This window comes from Canis lupus, chromosome 1, assembly GCF_048164855.1.
Source record: "Canis lupus baileyi chromosome 1, mCanLup2.hap1, whole genome shotgun sequence".
Classification (NCBI taxonomy): Eukaryota; Metazoa; Chordata; class Mammalia; order Carnivora; family Canidae; genus Canis; species Canis lupus.
The window spans coordinates 31,383,923-31,405,416 of NC_132838.1; the positions used below are offsets into that span (position 1 = coordinate 31,383,923).

Consider the following 21,494-nt stretch of genomic DNA (forward strand, 5'->3'; position numbering starts at 1 on the left):
ATGTGGCCATGAATTGGTGGCCTCTGTCAGGTGTCTTTTCATATTAGTGTGTACTATCTCCTCCTTTAAGTTTCTTTCTCATACATATAAAAGAGTGAGAAGACATGGCTCTTCTGTCTCCAGTGGATCGAAATTAGATAATGTATGTTTTATGCATTATCTGCATTAGAAATTTTTAAACATTGTCAGTGTTATTAAAAACTCTTTGCTTTCTCCAAGGTGATTGGGCCAACCACAAATGTGAATGAGAGTTTGTTTTGACCTGCTGTGATATTCCCTTTCTCTAGTATTATATAGATTTCCCACTTATTTTTTTTCAGTTGATTGATTTTAGAGAGAGTGTGTGTGCAAGAGGGAGGAAGGGGCAGGAGAGAGAGAGAGAAAGAATCTTGAGTAGACTTCCTGGCTGAGTGTGGAGCCCGATGTAGGGCTCAATCCCAGGACCTTGAGATCATGACCTGAGCTGAAATCAAGAGTCCGATGTTAAACCAACTGAGCCACTGAGGCATCCCCCATTTATTTATTTATTTATTTTTTTAACTCCCAAATACTCTAAGCTTACAGAACCATGTTTTCAAGGGCTTACTTTACCATGTTAACTCCAGTGACTTGATGGACAATGAGTCTTCCTCTTACTAGCCCCTGTTACTTCCTCTTAACTTTCAGCATGCTTGTAGGGCTTTTTCCCCAGTCTTTATCACTTTAGGTAAAAACAAGTTTGAATATAAACTTTAACTCTGGGATGCCTGGCATGCACTGCATGACAGTGAAAAAATCACTTTTGAGAGGATGTAGACAAAATGTCAGGGAGTCCTAAGAAGATTTGAAATACTCGATTTCTGGATTTGCAGTGACATTCTGCTAAAAGAGGGAATCCTTACACAGGATAAATCAGAATTCCAAAAGTTCTTCACGGCTGCAAATCTACACTAGGACGAGGACAGATAAATATAAAATCTTACACGAGGGTCTCAAAAATTGACTGTCTCAGGACAGAATGGGAAGAATAGCCTAATTGCAGCCCTTGTGAATGAGAATTAGGGATTTCGGGGTAAGTCAGCATAGAATGTACTGTGACTTACAACTAAGCTCATTTGATCTGAGAATATAATTAAAGTTATGCATTGCTGTTTTTTGGCTTTTGGTTTTAGGCAATAAACACATTTAATTATCTCACATAACTAGAATTCTAGAGGCAGGCAGTTTTAGGTTTGGTGTGACAGCTTAATGGTGCCACCAAGATGCCATTTTTTTTTTTTTGGCTTTCCCTTCTGCCATCTTAAACATTTTTAAGACTTTTTTTCAAGAGCAATTTTAGATTTGTGATAAAATTGAGAAGAAGGCACAGAAATTTCCCATATGTCCGCTATGCCCACCCGTCCCATTACCAGCATCACTCACCAGAATGGTATTTTTTTTTTTTAACCAAGAATCAAACTACAATGACACATCATAATCACCTAAGGTTCATAGTGTACCTTAGGGGGCACTCTTGGTTGCTTTTATTCTTTAATGTCAGACCACCCCTTAAAGTTTGACATTCCCTCTGGAGGCCACATTTTAAGTAGGAGAGTATCTGTGAAGCCACCTCACTCCAGGAACATTTGAAGATGCCCAAGGAGGTTTAGTATGGAGAAGAAGAAACTTAGGTGGACTTCATAACTGACTTCTGATAGTTTAGTTTAGCCCTTGTGGCTCCAGGGAAAGATGAGGGAGTAGAAATTCTAGGAAGGGTTTTGGTACAATCTAAGACAGAATTTTATGGAAAATGAAAGTTGTTCCTGAATAGAAAAGAGCTGTGAGGTGTAATGTCTCTTAAGAGACTTCATAGAAGTGACTGACTTCTCATTTTGGTTTTTGTGGGATTTGTTTTCTGATGAAAATGCATTAAGATTTGTGAGCTCATGAATACTACTTGGGTAAATGACAGTTCACATTAGGAAGTAAAAAGGTAAATTCTGAAAACTGAATTTGTTGTCTACAAGATGTTCTCCCTTCCTGTGACAAAGCTATGTTAGGAATATGTATGTGTGAATATGACTTTTGTAAGGTGCTAGAATCCCCTGGGCACATTCATCCTCCATCCCCACCAACCACATAACCTATTGGTCACCATGTTATTTAGAAAGAATTATTTAATAGCAGCAAAAAGTCTTTGCCCACACTGTTTACAAAAGGTCTGATGTGTTTTTGTTGTTGTTGTTGTTGCCACGTAGCATGAGTACTTTTCCAATGACCTCCACCTACGTGGCTCCTGAATACAAAAAATTATCCTCAGTACATTCTAAGGTTTTCCCCTGCTGCCTTATTCTGTTGTATCTATCTGTGATCATTGCCTTGTGCTCTTTACAGAAGCTTCTGTCAGAAGAGAGGTTTGTATCCATGGAAACAGACTCTGATGAGAAGCAGCTGCTCAATCAGATTCTGAATGCTGTGAAAGTGACGCCTTCCCTCAATGAAGACCTGCAGGTGGAAGTGATGAAGGTTGGTTTGACGTGGCTGCCAGTTTGCGTCATTGGGACAGGAACAGACTGATCCCCCCCTACCCCCGCCCCAAGCCCTCGTTGTTATCTTGAAAATGCCTCTGTATTGTGGTCATGCCAGCTCCCCCTTCATTTGGAATGTATGGTGGTTCTTGCCTATGGTCCGCCGGAATTACCTGGATTGTTGAACAGAAATGACAACTAAGTAAGAAGATAGAATTTCGGTAAATCTATATGATTTTTGGTCTGATCCTGCATATCCAGTGTTGCTAGGAAATGTATTTATTTATCACATTTTGAGAGCATGCATGTGAGTAGATCCAGCTTAGGGGAGTTCCGATCATTCTGAGTACTCTGCTACCTGTTTATGATTAAACAAAGCAGTGACCTAGTGATGTTTTCACATATCCTAAGGCTCTAGAAATAGTAAATTTAGGGTCAGGAAGACTATCCTTGGGAACCACATTAGAATCACATCTTTCTTGTCTATTCTCAAATGACATGAACTTTAATCTCCCACATTTCAGTTATTTTTTCGGGGGATGGCATCTCTCCCTCTTCTTTCCCTTTGCCCTCTCTTGAGGATCACCATGACTGGGAGCCCTTCATGCTGACTCTGGAATGTGTCCTATGCTGTGAATGAACAGGGAGCTGAGCAGAAGAGGATGGAAATCTCTCTCCTAGAACAGTACCTCAGTCAGAGCAACACAGCTAGAACCACTGGGCTGGCTTTTAATAATGCCATCTATTCCTTCTCTCCCTGGAGGAATAGGTACAGAGAAATATTTGGGAAAAGTTGGTGTCATATAATGATTGATTTCTTTCCTGGAAATGCACTGAAGGATTTTTGTCTTGGATAAGAGACTTAACTCCTCTGGGTTTCAGTTTCCCTGTTCAGCAAAGAAAAGATTATTTCAGTCATGACATTTTCCTCATGCCTTGCACCTCACCCTAGCCGATAGTATGAGTAATTGAGTGCAGTGATGATAAGCTGAGACTCTGAAGCCAGCTCATCCACTTTCTAGTTGGATATCCTCGGGTAGATTCCTTAACTACTCTGTGTCTTGGTCTCCTCATCTGTAAAATGGGGGAAATAGTAGCACCTGCCCAACAGGACTGTTGCAAGGATTAAATAAGTGATATTTGTAAAGAATTTAGCACAGTATCTGGCATAAAGCAAGTGCTTCAGAAGTGTTAACATATGCCTACTACTTCCTACCTGCTGCTGCTGAGTCATAATCTCAGTGGGTGAGTCTAGGAATATTCTTTTTTTTTTTTTAAGATTTTTTAAATTTATTTGAGAGCAAGAGAAAGAGAGCATGAGTGGGAGGGATGGACAGAGGGAGAGGGATAAGCAGACTCTGCTGAGGAGGGAGCCCCACATGGGGATTGATGTGGGGCTCAATCCCAGCACCTCAGGATACTGACCTGAGCTGAAGGCAAATGCTTAACTGAATGAGCGACCGGGGGGCCCCCTAGGAATATTCTTAAAATAAACATTGAGAATCCCTGAACTAGCTGGTCTTGATGATCTCATTCATCTTTAACTCTCTTCAATTCTGTAATGGACAGTTTTGCCTTGTCCTCCGACATATGTTTGGCAGCTGTGCGTTCATAGGAACTGAAGACTAACCACTTCTAGAATTTATTTTACTCTTCCATTTCCTCCATGCTGCTGTTGAGAGACAAGGCCAGCTGCCACGGTAATCATTTCTGTGGCTTCCAAGACCAGTCTGCCGAATCATTCTTGTATTATTAGGTCTCCATACGCTGGATGGTGAGCTGTGGTGTCCTACTGAAACACCTCACAGATTTCACATTACTCTGGAACTTCTCCCAGGAATATACCTTTTTGTGGAATACAGGAATATGTATTAAAAATTAAAAGGAGAAAGTACCTATTCTTAAAGTCTTGGAGAAGCAGGATGTTTAATGGTTATGTCAACAGTAACACCTGTTTTTGAAAACTTATGCTTGCTTGCTACTTCCAGCCCAGCAGTGCCTTCTGCTAGCCTTGCTGAGGACAGCAGTTGACACATGTTAACTCTACTGGAAATCCTGGAAAGTTTATCTTAATGGACTTTCTAATGACACCATGATAAACCATTGGTATTTGTCGTTAATGTCTGGGAAGAGATCAGGCATTGTCAAAAAACAAAAAAGAAAAAACAATAATGTAGGCTGCCATTCTTTAAAATTAGGTTTCCAAAATGCTTAAAAAGAGAAGGGCCTTTGCCCTATGCTATTATTCTTAACCATTTAAACATTGGGATTGGGAAAAAATATTTCCACTCACAACAGACCTAGCCTTCAGCTAATTTCTTTTATACTATACTTTTATTTAGACCAACAGTTTTAGCCAAGCAGCTAAACAATGAATGATAAGATAACATGCTGTGATAACCACAAGGGAGGGCTCCATGAGCATTTCTTATTTCTGACATTTGGATTATTTGGATCTAAGATATATCCAAATTATAGCATTGCTGGCTTATAAATAATGATAATGTTTATGCCCTTTCTCTATGCAGGAAGAATTTCTGTGATTACTTTAGTCACCTTCAAAAGCGTGTACCCTTTTATCTTGGATGTTGTAATATTTGTAATGGCCTGAGAAAAAACTCACGAATAAGTCCTTGTTTTGCTGACATCATTAGAATATGAAAATGTTTTTGCCACTTCTCCCCAAAATATAATTAACAAAGAGGGAATTGGATGAGCCCTCAAGGAAAGGCTGGATTCATTTCATATGAAGGGTATATTTATTCCTGATGCTTCTACATAACTCATTCTCATGATAAATTATCCAAACTAGGAATTACCTGTCAAAATCCCCTAGTCATTTCATATAAATATTTTGTAGGTACGAGAAAATCTTTTAAGGTGAGATATGGTAGGCATTTTCAAACACCAATATGCTATTCAAGAGCGATAAAGGCACACCATGCAGTTTTTATTTATGTCTGTCCAACCACAGCATAGCACATTTTTATGACAAACCCCAGGTGCTATTTTTTAAGAAGTGATGCCATGCATTTTACTCACCTATTGCTATCTGGTAGTGTTTATAAACACGAGAAATTGAACCGTGTCACATTTTTCAGAGTATGTAGCAGTTGTATTGAATTCCTGGAGAGAAAATAATATGGTTTCCTCTTTTAGACATTTCCCTAAGATTAAACTAACTAATAATGAAACTCAAAATTCTGATGGTAATGTTCTCATTTAGAAGGAAGGCCCTAGACTGTCAATTGGAAGGTTAAAGAAAAAAATATCAATGATGCTTACTCCTGACAAATTAAATAGGAATGAGGTTAGACCACTTAGTCTAAGATCCTGTTCTAACAGGAGGGGAAGAAAAGGCAATTTTGATTTATTGAAATGGCCATGGAATCCAAATAAAAATTTTATAGCTTGAGCAAATCAAATTTCAGCACTGTAGAATCAGAAAGAAAGTTTTTCAAGATAGATTACCTTAGTAATGCATTAGTAGACAGCAGGGAGCTACTTAATATTTACGTTAAGCACTTGTCTGCTTTGGTAGCATTTTCCCATGGTGTGTGCCATTTCTGTAAATGCCATGCAGACTCCATAGAAGCCAGCTACGTAACTAATGACATCTCTGACTAGAGCAATTAGGACTTTTTTTCCCCTTCTTCCTGATAGATAACATTTAGTGTGGTTATTAGCTGATACAGCTGGCTGGTCTTTAAAACCGGAGGGAATTATGGCTGGCCTTCTGCCTTCATAAGTGTGTCAGAGATGTGAGCATCCTGAGGAGGGCCGCTAGCTTTGTGTTTAAGGAAGGATGTGATACTGGATACCGAGAAAGCATTTGATGAATGTTCTGGTATTGGATGTTTTACTTTGTATGCACCTTTAGGTAATAGAAATGAATATTGGTGGGAGACTGTACAGTTTTTAAAGGGGGAAATGACAGGGGCTGATTAATGTTTATTATGCATTAGATGCTCTAGTAAGTACTTTACATTCATACTCAGGTCATACATCTAGTAAAATGGAAGGGCCAGTATTTGAACTGTAATTCAGCTGGAGGCCAAATGTGTGCTTTTAAACAGTGGGCTAGGTTTCTTGCCTTCTGAGTCTCTTCTAAAAGGCATGTACATGGTAGTCATTAGTATCCCCATTCCAAAGATGATTGAACAGAGAAATTAAGTCACGGGGCGGTAAGGGGCAAAGCTGATAGTGGCTGAGAATCCTGTGTGTTTTTGGCATCCTCCATGACAGTGCATTCTTTCACTAGTTTCAAGACCTAGTTTCAAATTTGAAGAATCAATATCTCTTTCCCACCAAATTAGCTGACAAGTGTGTGGGTGTCAAAGAGCGAGAGAGAGAAAGATCGAGATTGAGATCAGGTTGGGGGAAGAGAAAAAGAATGTCATTTACTGTTGAGGTATTTTTATGTTTTACAACAAAAGTCAACCAAACATCTATAGAAAATACAAAGATGAGTGATTGATAGAAAACGAGCTAATGGCTATAGAGCTGGTAGACCAAAGCTTCAGGATGTCCATTTATAACTCTGGTCTTACAGTGAGAAGGAGAGAGTGCTTTTAAATTATGTACCAGCATTGCAGTCAGCACCTTTGTCTGGGAGGAAGAAACAGACCAAATGGAAGGACTGGTTCTAAATCCCCTCAATCATGTCTTGGGCACCTGGGTGGTTCAGCCGGTTAACTGTATGTAACCGTTGGTTAGCTTTCAGTTTTGTTATAGTTATAAAAATATGTGTAGCATCTTAATAAAATGAATACCTCTAAACTCATTCAAATTATGAACCTGAACATTAGAAAAATACCTTTGCTTTGAGAGTTTCTTCTCTTTTTTTTTCTATAGCCACTCCCTCCCCCTACAGCCTATAAAGGTCACTTTCTTCTGCAGTATGCAGTAATGGAAAAGTGTTTCATCATATATTTCTGATTCCTAAAAAAGGGCTTCATCGTGTTTACTATTGTTAAATTGTAGCTTAAAAGAAGAATCTTCTGAATTGTTATTTATTGATCATCTACCAGTATATATTTAGGGTCCTAATCATTAGTCATAATTCCACAGTCTACAGAAAACACCCCACCATTTATGCCAATAAATTTCTATTCCATCCTACTAGGTAAAATTCATATGATTTGGTTACACTGGGGAAGCTTTATAATTATTAAATGTCTAACATATAGAGAATCAAGTTGGCTTTAGCCCTTTAAAAACTATCTTGAGGAACTTGGTTGATCATGTCTATAAGCATTGATTATAAAATTATCAGAAACCTCATGTGTATGTGGGTAGAGACCATCTGAGATGAGGTGCCTGTTCTGGGGAGAGTCTGAGAGGGAGAGAAAGAGGGAATAAAGGTATTATCTAGGACATGCTGATGAACTTTACTTCTTAAAGCATCAGCTATGAGATTAGGTCGAAATAAGTTTGTTACAGACTAACCTAGAACAAGACAGTTCATTGAACTTTTCAGTTTGTTTTCTCTTAGACTTCTTTCCATTGGTTTATTCAGTGAGTGTATTTTTATTACCAGCAACATATAAAATTTTGTAGGATTAAAAGCAGTACCTTCAAAGACAAGTGTTCAGAATCTAATAGGAAAGAGATAACAATGTACACATTTACCAAAATTCAAGGTAGTTGTGTATGTTGTAGCAGAAGTGGAGTTGGAAAAATTCAGAAGGAGAAACCACGTTGAGCTGGATAGATCAGTGTTTCAAGGAGAGGGTAATATTTGAGTTGGATTTTGAAAGGTGTATAGAATTCTGACAGTGATATTGGGAGGGTGGGCGTTCCTGGTAGAGAAGAAAAGCCCTGTAGATGGGAAAGCATGGGCTGTAAACTGTGATTACTGAAGGCTGGTAAGTGATGAGCCTGGAGGGGAGGTTGAGAGAGGTTCTCTGGGGCCTGGTCAGAGTGAGCAGGAGCAGGACAGGGACATTTCCAGAGATGGGTGTTAGGTGTTGAAGGTTCAGGGCAGAAGAAGGAAGAGTTTTGCATGATGGTCCAGAATCAGCAGAACTGAGTCAGAGACGCTGGTGAAATATAAGAGCCTAAGCAAGAAGTCCTGAGGACTTGAAACAGATTGGTGGCAACAGGAAGGGTCCTGTGCAACTATGTGTGGAAAAGTGCACCCAGCTGCACGGGGCTGATCTGCAGAGAGAGAATCAGGAGCTGTGGTGGCTGGCAGTGGAGTAGGTGGTAAGTAGGTGGCGAAAGAAAAATCCAAGGTGATTACAGGAGTAGGAGCCAGGATTTCTGACTGAATGGTGGATTTTTAAGGGGCCATTTTAGGAGAGAGATAGTTCACATTGTCAGATATTAAAGAATTATAATCTTTTTAAAGGATAATTTAAAGAAATACAAGTAGTTCAGCACCACAGGCTTTCCAAAATAGAAGAAAGTTCACTGCAAATCCCATAAGTATGACTGATTTTTGTATATTTGTTTCTAATCCTATCTATTTATGTGTTCAGTTATATTCATTGTGCATATAGGATTTTTTATTTCATTTCACTTTAGATTATAAACCTTTCCCAGGCTATATTTATTCCTTTCATATAATTTTAATGGTTGCATAATTAGGAATTTTAGAAGTGGGGGAAGTGTTCGCTGTGTCACATTGGAGACTTATGCTGGTAACAAGATTTTCATGGAATTGCATATATTTGTTGGTGCTGTTGAGAAGTTGAAATTAGGGACTGAAACTTGGAAGAAATGTTGGCTCCAGTGATAGATTTTTGAGACTCTAGTTAGAGGGAAGAGTTACGAGAACTTGCCAAGGGGGAAGAGAGTTTGGAAGGAAGAGCAGAATGGTTTATTTATTTATTTGTTCAAGTGAATTAGCCAAACTCATTATAATTTAATATTCACACAAAAAAATTTTTTTACAGATATCACTGGTACAGCATTTCCTAGAATTAGGTGCTAAGGGCATATTGATGAATATCAATGAATATCAGACTTACTACTTGTGGCAACAAATCAAGGCCAGAAGAAACATGACCATATACCAGTTAGAAATGTTTTCCAAACTGGGTACTCAGGAACTCTAGCAAAATATTCTGTGGACTAAAAAAATCTGTCAGAATAGCCATTTGCCAGAATGTGATTTCTCAAACTACCTGTCACCTCAGCCTCAGATAAGTCTGTTTGAGTCCTAAGGGGTAGAGGTTTCATGTGATACAATAATTTCATTTTTCTGTAAATCAAAATAAAGATTAGGATCATAGCTCAACTACCTGTTGTTAACTTCAGTCTTGGATCTTTGGAGCATAGTGAAGGACCAGTGGGTCATCCCAGATCCCCTCTGAAAGTCCTCGATTCTCCCTCTGAGGCTTTTGGAAGCAGAGTAACGTTGTAGGGGTTCTCAGCTATATTCACAAGGCATGTGGGGTATAAGTGATCTAAAACAGTGATTCTCAACTGGGGACTATTTTGTCCCCCAGAGGATATTTGGCAATGGCTGAAGAAATTTTCAGTTGTCACAACTGGGAGTGCCACTGTCATTTGGAGGGTAGAGGCCAGAGATGCTGCTAAATATCCTACAATGCACAGAACAATCCCCCGCAAAAAGAATCATTTGACCCCAAATGTCCATCACACTGAGGTTGCAAAACTTTGATCAAAATGAGAAAAAGAAATGCTTACTTTGGGCAGCCACATTTTAATTGTAGATGAGAAGAAAATGTGCCCTGACATTCTATATGTACTTTTTCACTACTCCCACCCCCACTCCAAAGATACACATTCTTCTGTTCTGCTGTCTTCAGAAGGCGGAATCTGCTTTATTGTTCGTGTGTAGACCCTGAGGAAAAGAATCTGTTTCTAGTTCATGGCCAAGGTACACTTTCAGCAGCTCACACCCCATAAGGCTGCACATGCAGAAGAGGGGCCTGCCCTGCAACCAATGGAAAGGCATTTTGGTGGCTCAGAATCCCCATGCTCAACACTGAATTTCCCATCCTTGTTTTTGCCATATTTGACAGAGTAAAAAAAAAGAACTGGAATGTTTCTAAAGAGAAGGAATTATGCAATTATTTTTAATTTTATGAAGTTTCATGCCAAGATAAAGGAAATGCCAGAAGGAAATGTGCATGAAGTAACGAAGTTAGATTTTCCACCAGAACCAGAGCTGGGGTTTGAAATGCGTTTGGCATTAAGAATTTGAAGAGAGTCGTCTGCTCTATGCTCCAGTAAAGACAAGGCCTTCTGTGGGCTGGACTCAAGTTTTTAGTAACTTTTTTTGAGCTGTAGTAGATTTTGTTTGGTTTGATTTATAAATAACATCTGGTATTTGGGAAAGTAAAACTCCAGTCACCTTAAGATACACTCATATGTAAATTAAGATTATTTTAATAGTTTAAAAAAAGAGGGAAAGAAGACTTCCTTATTCATTCGATATGCATCCATATCCTCAATATGTCTTGACTTCCCCAAATCAGCTCGCTTCTTGATGGAACCTGTGGTGTCTTCCCTAGGGTTAATTTACTAATTGTGCATGTTGTAGCATGTTAAATTTAAAAATCCACTGAGAGAAGAAAGCAGCATTACAACTAGTATGCTATGCTTTAGACCCAGAGAGACTTCCCCAGAGTACAGTGTGTTTTCCCAGTCATAGTATCCACCACGATTTATTGTGACCCCTTATTTTATGATGGTCTTCAACACCAGGTCTTATCCTTGCAAAATCAGGGTGTCTTTTTAGTTCAGTACTATATGCCCAACACCAGCACTAGGTCAGATCACGAGTAACACACCCATAAATGTCTGCTGCATACATGGATGGGAGCCTGAGCAACACAGCACACAGTTAGACATAAAGCAGACATGCAGTTGCAATCCATTAAGCTCAAGAATCACTTCTTCGCTCTAGCATTTGTGGAAACAGTCCTGGGGAGAACTCATCTGGAACCTTGGGAGAAGTGAGATCTTTGAATCCTAAATCTTAGGCAAGTTACCATTTACTATGTTGAGTGCAAAAGGTAGGTTCTCAGTGGAGCATAGCAGGAGATTTCAGGAAGGAGAAATGTTCATGGCATCTCATGGGAGAGGCCATCTGATTAGTTGAGATGATTTTCTCACTGTCCAGAGCAAGATCCTGCCAGGTGACTGGATATCCCAAAAGGAGGCTTTACTAAATTCTGATTACCCTAACCTAGTCTTCAGAAGTTCTAGTATTCTTATCTTATGTGATTGCAAAATCTGCCTTTAGCCAGTCTGAGCAACCTGAGTCTGGCATTCAGATTCCTAGGATAATTTTCTTCTATACAACTGGGCTGTCTTAACATGTTGTCTACACATTTTACAAAAATGACTAGACACGAAGGTGCACAGTCTCACTGAAACTCTGTGAGGATGATCACTAAGGTGAACAAGGTATAGGAGAGCTTGAGTACAGGCCAGGACATCACACCTCTCGAGGCCTGACAATGTGCTAAACATGTTAAGCATCAAAAAGATGCTACTAAGAAGCTACTACTACTAAGAAGCTTATATAAGTCCAATGAGGCATAGAGAGGGATGCAGATTTAAGTGATAAGTCTAAGCTGCTCTGAAGAAATGGTATAGAATGTCTGCATTTCCTGCCCATTCTGAGTGTCACACCTGTAATAGTAGTATATTATACATTTTGAACAAAGTGTATCACTGTTCTCTGAAATATGCTGCTATATTAATACCTAAATATAAAGCATTGTAAAAAAAAAAATGGGACTGTGGGAGATCAGTGTGATCCACTAGAGGGGTAGGGAGTAGGAGGAGAGAACAGCGATGGGATGATACAAGGTTTCACATATTGGTGACAGTTGTCTTTTAGGGTGGGAATTCCCTGCATCCCTTTGCCAAATGTACCCCAGGCAATTCACTGTCACTGGAATGACTAGAATCTGTCTTTAACTTCCTCTACATCCTAAGTGTCTGCTTTTATCACTCTGATTTACAGTTTGCCTCAGCTCCTCTATTTTTAGTTGGGATTTATGGGCCTGCCAAGCTCTAAAACAATACGTGCAAGACACTTAACCATTGGGCAGTTGAATTGCTGTGCACCAGGGTTCCAGCCTACCTCTCTAGCACCATCTCTAGCCTCATACCTTCCCGTATCTGTCTTTACTTGTGACATTTCCTTTGCTTAGCACATCTTTCCCTCCCTCTCTCTCCTGCCCATATGTCACCTCATCAGCAAAGTCTCCTCCAGGTTACAATGCCTTCTAGCCTTCAAGGTTGTTTTAGCCCTCACAACTGCAACAGCATTCATCACCACCAGCCCTGAAGTACAGTTAGGCCTGTGCTAGTTTCTCCAAGAGATGAGCGTTCTTGATGCCAAAGATTGTGCTTGCTTTTTATACTTGTGACTCCATAGCAGTCAGACTCTGAATGCATAATGACTTGAACTGATGTGAGGCTGAAAAGGGAGAACATATAGGAGGGAGAACGTGGAGATGCAGCAGAATGATGTGGATGCTGGGCAGTAGGAATCCGGGGCAGTGATAAAGAGTAGAATGCAGATTGCCACAGATTTATGCTTTTGAATGTGGATAATCTGATTGATTTTTAAAAAATTTTTATTTATTTATTCATGAGAGACACACAGAGAAGCAGAGACGTAGAGGGAAAAGCAGGCTCTCAGCAGGGAGCCTGATACAGGACTCAATCCCAGGACACCAGGATCATGCCCTGAGCTGAAGGCAGACACTCAACTGCTAGGGCATCAAGGTGTCCCTGATTGAGTTTAATTTTTACTGAAAATGTACCTAATCACTTATGTTTAGAATGGATACCATAAGTTACATCACATGGAAGCTTATTTAACCTCTGTGAGAAGGCAGCCCTGGATAGGTACCGTGTACACTACTGTGTTAAACCATTGTTTAGTGTGTTCATTCCTCTAAATATCCTCATGAGGTGGGGGTGGGAATTCTACAGACAGGGGGATAGAGGGCATGGTCACACAGCAATTAGGTGCTGAATCACATGCCATGGTCATGTTACTAAAACAATAGTGTTTTGGCTCTGACATCACAGCACCTGCTCTGTTATACAGTCACAGGGCCCAGTCTGCCTGATGCAGAAACCCCAGTCACAGCTGTGAGAAGTACTTGGGAGAGGGTTAATCCAGGGCATGTGTGATCAGAAGAGCACACCTGTCATCTTATGCTCATCATCATTATCTGTCCATATCTGTCCCCCTCTGTTCCTAATGTGACCACGTTTCTGAAATTCTTATCACTTGTGCCCAGTTCTTAAAGTAAATCAGCTTTGCTTTCTCCTTTCTGGTACAATCTTTTTATGCAAAGTTTCTATATGCATTTTATTTTTTAAAGATTATATTTATTTATTTGAAAGAGAGCACGTGCACAGAAGTGGAGAAGGGGCAGAGGGAGAGGGAGAAGCAGACTCCCTACCGAACATGGACCCAACACAAGACTCAATCCCAGGACCCTGAGATCATGACGTGAGCCACCCCGGTGCCCCCAAAGTTTCTGTACATATTTTAAATTGAGGAGTTATTTCTTTTATACAGTAGCAATTTGATGATTGTTTTTTAATGATTGGGCTTTTTGTTAGTCTTTGCAGTAATTTTTCCCAATTTATGGAAGACTTTGTGTCTGATTTCCCTATCCCTGTAGCTCACTTATGGAGGCCATGCGGGCTAGCTGAATTGTGAGATACTGCCGATCACTCCAGTTCCTGCTGTTCAGTGATGGTGTAGTCAGTAATGGAATCGCCCTCAGGGTTTAGTTGCTCCTGTTTTCCTTGAGGCCAGTGTAGTGAACTTGAACTTTCTGCCCTCTCCCAATGCAACAGAAGTCAGCTGCTTTAAATTCATTTTCTATCCCCTAAACTTCCTACACCCAATCTTTGTTTTAATCTGGTGAATTAATGCTTGCTAGGCACTGGGCATATCAACCATTTCTCCATTGATCATCTTTGAAAAGTCATTTCTGTCTACTGCATCATCCTCGCTGGACACTGCTCTTTGTATGTACTGTGTGAGTCATTGTGGGCCATGAGCACTGTCCTCCCTATTATTCAAACCTGCTCTGCTTCCAACACAAAAAACTCTACTTGAGCTGAAGAAGCTAGCTTCATTAATGTGCTTCACTTCCCTTTCATTGTTTTTGGTGGTTTGTAGTTTTTGCAGACAGCTCAGTGAGTCTTTGGATATTGGTGGCCAGACATTAGGTGTGGAGAGCCTTTTATCAAGGGTCTTTTGAACTCTATCAGCATTGGCTGGGTGCAGGGATCCTAAGCTTCCTTCAGACTATTGCTAAGAGGCCTCATTCTACATTTACTGACCTCCTTGTGACAGAGGAAGTTGACCCTCCTCGGTTTCCCAGAGAACATTGATTACCAGATACCACTACCAACTCAGTGCCCTTCATGGAGACGTCCCCATTGGTACTGTTCCCTCTTCCTCACCGAAAATGGGTTTGATTTTTGAAAACTTCTTTCCAGATCTACTCTTGTGTACCTTGTATGAATGCAGAGTAATGGAAGGCAGAAAGCCAATCACCAGTCTTATAAGTAACATTAATAACTAACCAGTTTAGGCAAATATTTGCCATTATTATTTTCATATTGTAAAGTATTGCCAGTTGTCAGTCTTTATTGTAAATACTGAAGGAACCAAGAGCCCAGATGGGCAAGCTACTTCCCTCTCTGCAGACCACCATCTCCACCAGCCAGCCTCTTACAACCTCCCACCTGCCTGCCAGGAATCAGAGAGGAGGGAAAAATTCAAGAAAGGGAAGCTGTGAGAAGTAGCAAAAACTCAAAGTAGGAAAGCTCCATTTGAGAAAGCCTTGAGGGTCTTTCAGATGCCCAATGGATGCTATAGTCTAATGGAGAGATAAGTAAATAAAGTAAATAAGTAAATAAAACAGTTGTTTATGAGCCTGGTGCATGTTCTGATATCATAAAACAAAGAGATGTGACCAGCCATTTAGAGAGAGTAGTCAGAGGAAGGTACATGCCTCTCTGAGGGGGTTACATTTAAGTTGAGGCCTGAAAAAAGCCAATCAAATGAGCCACCTGATTAACAAAAGCAGGAAGAGCCAAGGACAGGAGGGTTTCAGGCACAGGCACCACCAAGTACAGAGGCATTAGAAGATATGGCCTCCTCCCAAGCCAAATTAGGTCCTCAGGACACAGCTGACCTCGGCTTTCACCACTTCTTGTTTACCAAAGATAACCATTAAACAAAAGAAAGCCTTTTCCCACAAGGCCTGAGGACAGCTGTTCCCAGCATCTCTCTCTATCTACCTGCTTGGCATGAGGGGATTGTTATCTGGAGGTGATTCTTGGGTACCAGGCTCCTTAAGGATCAAAAGACTGAGAAACAGACCCACAATGAATTTATATAATCTCATGACTAAAATTCAAGAAGATCCCCTTCAGCTTCTTTAATCTCATACCTATTAGCTTTCTCTAAAGGAGCAGCTGTTCTGAGGGTGGCCTGGCTGGTAACTAAACTGAGGGATTGGGAGAGATTCCTTGTCCCATCCGGCAAGTGCACTATTCATTGATTAGGTGATATCCTATGGTAAATTTGCTAGGCTTCAGCGTTCTTCCATGAACTGGGCAGAACCAGATGAGAAACACCATCAGGTAGCCCCCACTGGCAGGCCAGGCTGCAAGCAGGACAGTGTTGGGTTGGCAATCGAGGAGCAGACACCAGTGCTGTTTAATCTCGGATGGTCAGTGAGAAAAATTCACAGTGTCAGAAGTCAGAGGACAGGGAGAGTCTTGCCTCTTAGCTACGAAATTAGAAACAATTTTAAAAAATGCCACAGAATTTTAACAATCTGTTCGCTGATAGCTCTGCAAGTAGGACGTGAAACATTTAGAGGTTGTTAAAGGTCTTCCAAATGTCATCAACTCATTGTCTGTCCTGTAGAATAAGAGTCATCTGAGACTAATAAATAGGTAAACTCAGAGCAGCATCTGGGGGAAGTTATAGGAGGGAAGAGGAAATTGCCTATTAAGGAATTTCTATATGTTTTGGGGATCCAGGAAGGGGACAGGAACAGGAAAGTACAATGACACGTGGGCAGATCGCATGGTAATTCGGGACATGGAGTCAGGTTACTTGGGTTCAGATCTCAGCTGCACAACTTGTTTCTTGTGTGGTCTTAGGTGGCTTATTTAATCTTAGCATCAGTCTCCTTATCAGGGAAATAAGAACAATCATCACATTTATTAACAGTATTAACCTAGATCATTTACCCACCATGCGTAGCGCTGAGCCATGTTATTGGGTAGACCACCTCGAGTTGCTGAGGAATGCTGTCTCTGGCCAGTCTTGCAGTGGCCCTTCCCTGGAGGAAGAGGGTAGGTCCCTTTATTATAGTATTAGTCTCTATTTTATTGGGCAGTGTGCAGCCACTCGTTAGAGAGCAGTAAGTGGCATGGGAAGAAACATGAGATAAAGCAAAGAGCAAAGGAGTCATAAAAACAGGGCTGCACAAATGATATGTGAAACTGTATCTCTGTTTATTTCTACACTTTTAACCCCTTCTCTTTCCCTTCCTCCCCCACATCCTGGTTGCTAAAGGTTTTGCTCTGCATAACCTACACCCCGACATTTGACCTGAATGGGAGCGCAGTACTGAAGATTGCCGAGGTGAGTGCCCGCTTCCCCCCCCCCCCCGCCCCCTCCTGGCCCTCGAGTGCTGCTTGTTTGGTGCCTGCTGGCAGCTGCCTCCCCCAAGCTGGGAGAAGTCCCTGCTGGAGTTGAGGTCCAGCAGCCAGCAGTAGGGTAAACCCTTCTCTGATCATTACCTTAGGGAGTTTCCACTAAGGAAATGATCTGTAGGAAGCAGGCTGTGGACTCCATCAGCCTTGGTCATAATGCTCTGCATGCTTTGGTTTGCTTCATTTGAGGTTTTAAAATGGAAATAACAGTACTGGTTCTCCCAACACTACTACACCTCAGTGTTGCATCTCGTTTTGCTTTCTGAATCTGTTTTTCTTAAGAATAATTAAAAAGCATTCGATTTTTTAAAAAATGGTTTTTAAGAAACCAGGTATGAGAGTGAGAGAGAAATTTACTGATAAAATTCCAGGCTCTCCACCTAAAGCCAGATGAACACATTTTGTAACACTCGTTGGAAAGCCTTCTCTTTCCCATCTGTGTTGCAGGCTAGGGAACTGTGCACCTTCCAGCACTCCTAAGAGTATGTCCAACAGAATTCTTGGCTTCTCGAGTGCCTGGCAGATGCCTGTGGCTTTTGGAAATGTCAGCATTCCAAAGCTATACTTTAATACTCTTAGAATAATTTTCTTTCCATTTCTTGAAAAGAGTATCTTCAGAATTCATGTGTTTTGACAAGAGTACATGTGTAGACCTCAAACGGGCAATGATATTCTGAATTCTGAAATTATGAAGAAAAAAGAAAGCTTAATAATCAGTGCTCATGGATATCTATCTATCTATCTATATCTCTCTCTCTCTCTCTATCTTACAGTAATGATCACCATTCCTTGAATATACCAGGTAGATACTTAGTGTCTTGAACATGTTTTCTTTTTTCTTTTTCTAATTATTGAGGTATAATAGACAAAAATTCTACATATTCTAAATCTACAACTCCATGTTTTGATATATATACACATTGTGGAATAACTACCACAATGAAACTAATTAAAATATTCCTCAACTAATATAGTTAGCATTATCATGAGTAGTATTTATATTGGCCTATACCTGTGCTTTTTATGGTGTTGTGTGGCATTAAAGAGAGAAAATTAAGAGAAAATTATTTTTGAGCACATTGAACATTTTTATGTGTCTGTGAAAAGAACAAAAAGCAATTAGCTGACCTCTCACTACAATGTAAATTCCCAAATGTGTATTTATATAGGTAGAAAGAACACTTATCTTTAACATATTTATATGTTTTACTCCATATAGGTAAAGAAATAGAATATTTTTTCAGTTGATTTTTAAGGGACACCTATGAGTGTTCTCATTATTTTCATATTCCCTTTTTTGTGTGTATGTGGTAAGAACATTTAACATGAAATCTACCTCCTAAGTGTAGGATATGGTAGTATTAACTACAGGCACTGTGTTGCTCAGCAGATGTCTAGAACTAAACTTTACACCCATTGAATAGTAACTTCCCATCCCCCCTTCCCTTCAGCCCCTGGCAATTACCAACCTAGTCTCTGTAGGATTTTGACTATTTAAGTACCCTATATCAGTTTGCTTTTAAAATGACAAGTGTAATTTCTGGTTACAGCAAGAAAGCATAGTGGCCTGTTAGCCCTTTGGCATGTGAAGGATGAGAAGGGAAATGCAGCTGTTCCTGCCTAGCCAATCTCCCTGCTGATGGAGCTGAGGACTGTGGTGGAGGGGGGTGGATGGATGACAGGTTGTTCCAGGACCTTCTGGGGGGGAGGGGAAGTGCTGCCAGAGTTCCAAGCTACCTTCCAGAGGAGGAGGAGGAGGCTGCCTTTACCATCCTCACAGAAACCAGTTTTCGAATGAGAATCTGAGAGATTCAAGATGTCATCCCTGAAGAGTGGACACACATGGCCGTGAACCTCCCAAGTTAAGGCTGTTTACTGAAGGTATCTAGAAATCAGAGTAAAGACTCAGCAGGCCTTTTCAGGTAGAATAAAACATCAAAACATAGTGGTCTACCAAAACCTGTAAAGGAAAACCAAGTGTTGTTTTTTTGTTTTTGTTTTTGTTTTTTGTTGGTTTTTTTTTTTTTTTTTTGTCTTTTGGAAAAAAAACAAAAAGATCTCGGCTCCAAAGCAACATAAAGATAAAGGCGTTCTGGCTTCGTGGCAAGAAGCCCTGGCTCGGGAGTAGCACTGTTTGGATGTAAACCCCAGCTCTGCTGCCTCCACCCACCTGTGGTGTTCTTGGCTACCTCCCTGGGCCTAGCGTCTGTTCTCTGCTGAAGCCACAGTGGTAGTGTGGTTGTGCCATTTGGACAAGGAAGGTAGAATCCATTGAAGAAGCTGTTAGTGCGGATCTAGCCACACAGTAAGGCCTTGCTGCTGCCTTGGGGGAGCGGCAGGTCCATCACGATGTCCCCTGGATAACGCTTTTCTGGCCAGGACCCTGGCAGGATGGGGCATCCAGCGAAGCTTCCTGAGAGAACAGTAACTCGTTCACTAGCTCTCCAGCTCTTCATGTCCTGCTGTGGCCCTCTGCAATCCCTCAGTTGGGGAAGCATCCCCCGTGTGATAGGAGCATGAAGGTAGTGAAGCCGGGGTCAAACCATCATGGAAATGTGTGTTGCTTCCAATGCTGGCTTGGACTTTATAGTCCATGAAAAAAGCTTGAGATGACATTCCCTTGAAGGAAGGACTTGATGAAGATCTAGAAAATAAATATCTCATCATGTATTTGATGGTGAGGCCTTCCACTGGAGCCTGCAGGCCCACTGATGAGGTTCTCGGCCCTTCCCCTCCTGCAGGCCCACGAGCAGACTCTTCCACTGCCCCGTTCACAGCAGGACGTGATTTCGTCTGCAGTTCTCCTGCTCCTCACTCCATCTGCCTTTCTGCTCTGGTCACTGGATATGTTGGAACACTCCCCAGCGTAGCAGGACTGTGGAGACTGCTTGGTTACAGGTGTGAGAATCACCATCTCAGCGTGCCTTTGGTAAATGGCAGTGTGCAGAATTGCCCCCCTGGGCCTCGACAGCAGCTTCAAGAGAGTAAGACTCCAGCTCTTTTGTCTGGCTGGTCCATGGGAAGGACATTCCCAAGGCAGTCTGCTGACAGAGGCCGAGTGATCCCCGAGCATGACAAGTACCACAGATCCTAGGGCCAGAGCTTCACACTCTGCTGCACTGCTCAAAAAGCCAACAACAGACACACCCTGGAGAGTGCTCCTGCTGCTGGGAAGAATAGTGGACATTTATCCTGCAACCCATCAGATTTCTATGAGGTATAAGTTCCATTTCCAGGCCCTCCCATGGCCATTCTCTCTCCGAGCTGGTAATTCTGAGGAGGCATGACAACATATCTTGCCACTTGTTATGGTGAGAGACAAGTACATAAACTCAAAGACAATATTGTATAGCTGTCCCTCATATTTATTTAGCACTTACTCTGTGCCAGTCACTGTTTTAAGAGCTTTACCTATAGTAAATCTTATAATCCACACAATACCATGAAGCAGTATTATCCATATCTGACAGATAAGGCAACTGACACATAGAGGCTCACCAACTTCCCAAAAGTCAGAGAGCTCAAAAGTGGTGGACATGGGATGCAAGACCAGTGGCTGTGACTGAGCTTCTACTCTTCGCACTGTGTTGCACATCTGTCACCAGCTTGGTTGCAGAAGGCCCACCTCATGGGGGCTCTTATGATCTCCTCTGTAAATAGTGGAACCATCAAAGAGGCTACCCCCAGCTTCATCCCAAACCATGTTCAGGAAAGAATACCATACAGATCCAGTGTTGGAGTTAAACTAATCCTGCCTTTTGTCTTTAAAACATGTCTTTTGATTAAGAGTATAATATATATCAGTTGACTACTAACGGTGATCAAAAATCAGAACAAGGGGCAGGCTTAGGTTCCTATATAAGGCTGGCCATTTTCAGTAGTTACTTGATTAGGTTTTGGCTTTTTCCTCTTTATATTCCTGAAACTGTTATCTATGGGAGACTTATAGTCACCAAGCTCTGGAGGCCTTACTTTTACATTGGTGGTTCTCATCAAATGGCTTCACATTAGAATCACCTGGGAAGTATTAGTAAAAAGAAGATGCCTACAGTTGCCCCCAGAAATTCTGAGTTTTTTGGTCTTGGGGGATCTTAAGCATTCACATTTTGTAAAAGCTCCCCAGTGATCCTGCTTTAGAAGCCAAGTTGACAACAACTACTCTGATGGCTACTCTTCTCTCCCACCAACCTTTGCTGTAAAACCATGTCAGAATGAGCCATGGTACTCTAAAACCTCAGACTGTGGTCCACCAACCAGATGCATCAGCAGCACTTGGGAGCTTATTAGAGATGCAGAACCTCAGGCTTT

At 41.1% G+C, this 21,494-nt stretch overlaps 1 protein-coding gene across 5 annotated transcripts in view; it reads left to right on the forward strand.

Moving 5' to 3' along the window:
- ARFGEF3 (ARFGEF family member 3) overlaps nucleotides 1-21,494 on the forward strand; it is a 176,615-nt gene that overhangs the window by 43,112 nt on the left and 112,009 nt on the right. For all 5 annotated transcript variants that reach the window (XM_072825090.1, XM_072825098.1, XM_072825091.1 and 2 more), the window contains exons 4-5: nucleotides 2,353-2,484; nucleotides 17,047-17,115. In XM_072825090.1, the coding sequence (XP_072681191.1) occupies nucleotides 2,353-2,484; nucleotides 17,047-17,115 (201 nt within the window). The remainder of the gene's footprint in view (nucleotides 1-2,352; nucleotides 2,485-17,046; nucleotides 17,116-21,494) is intronic.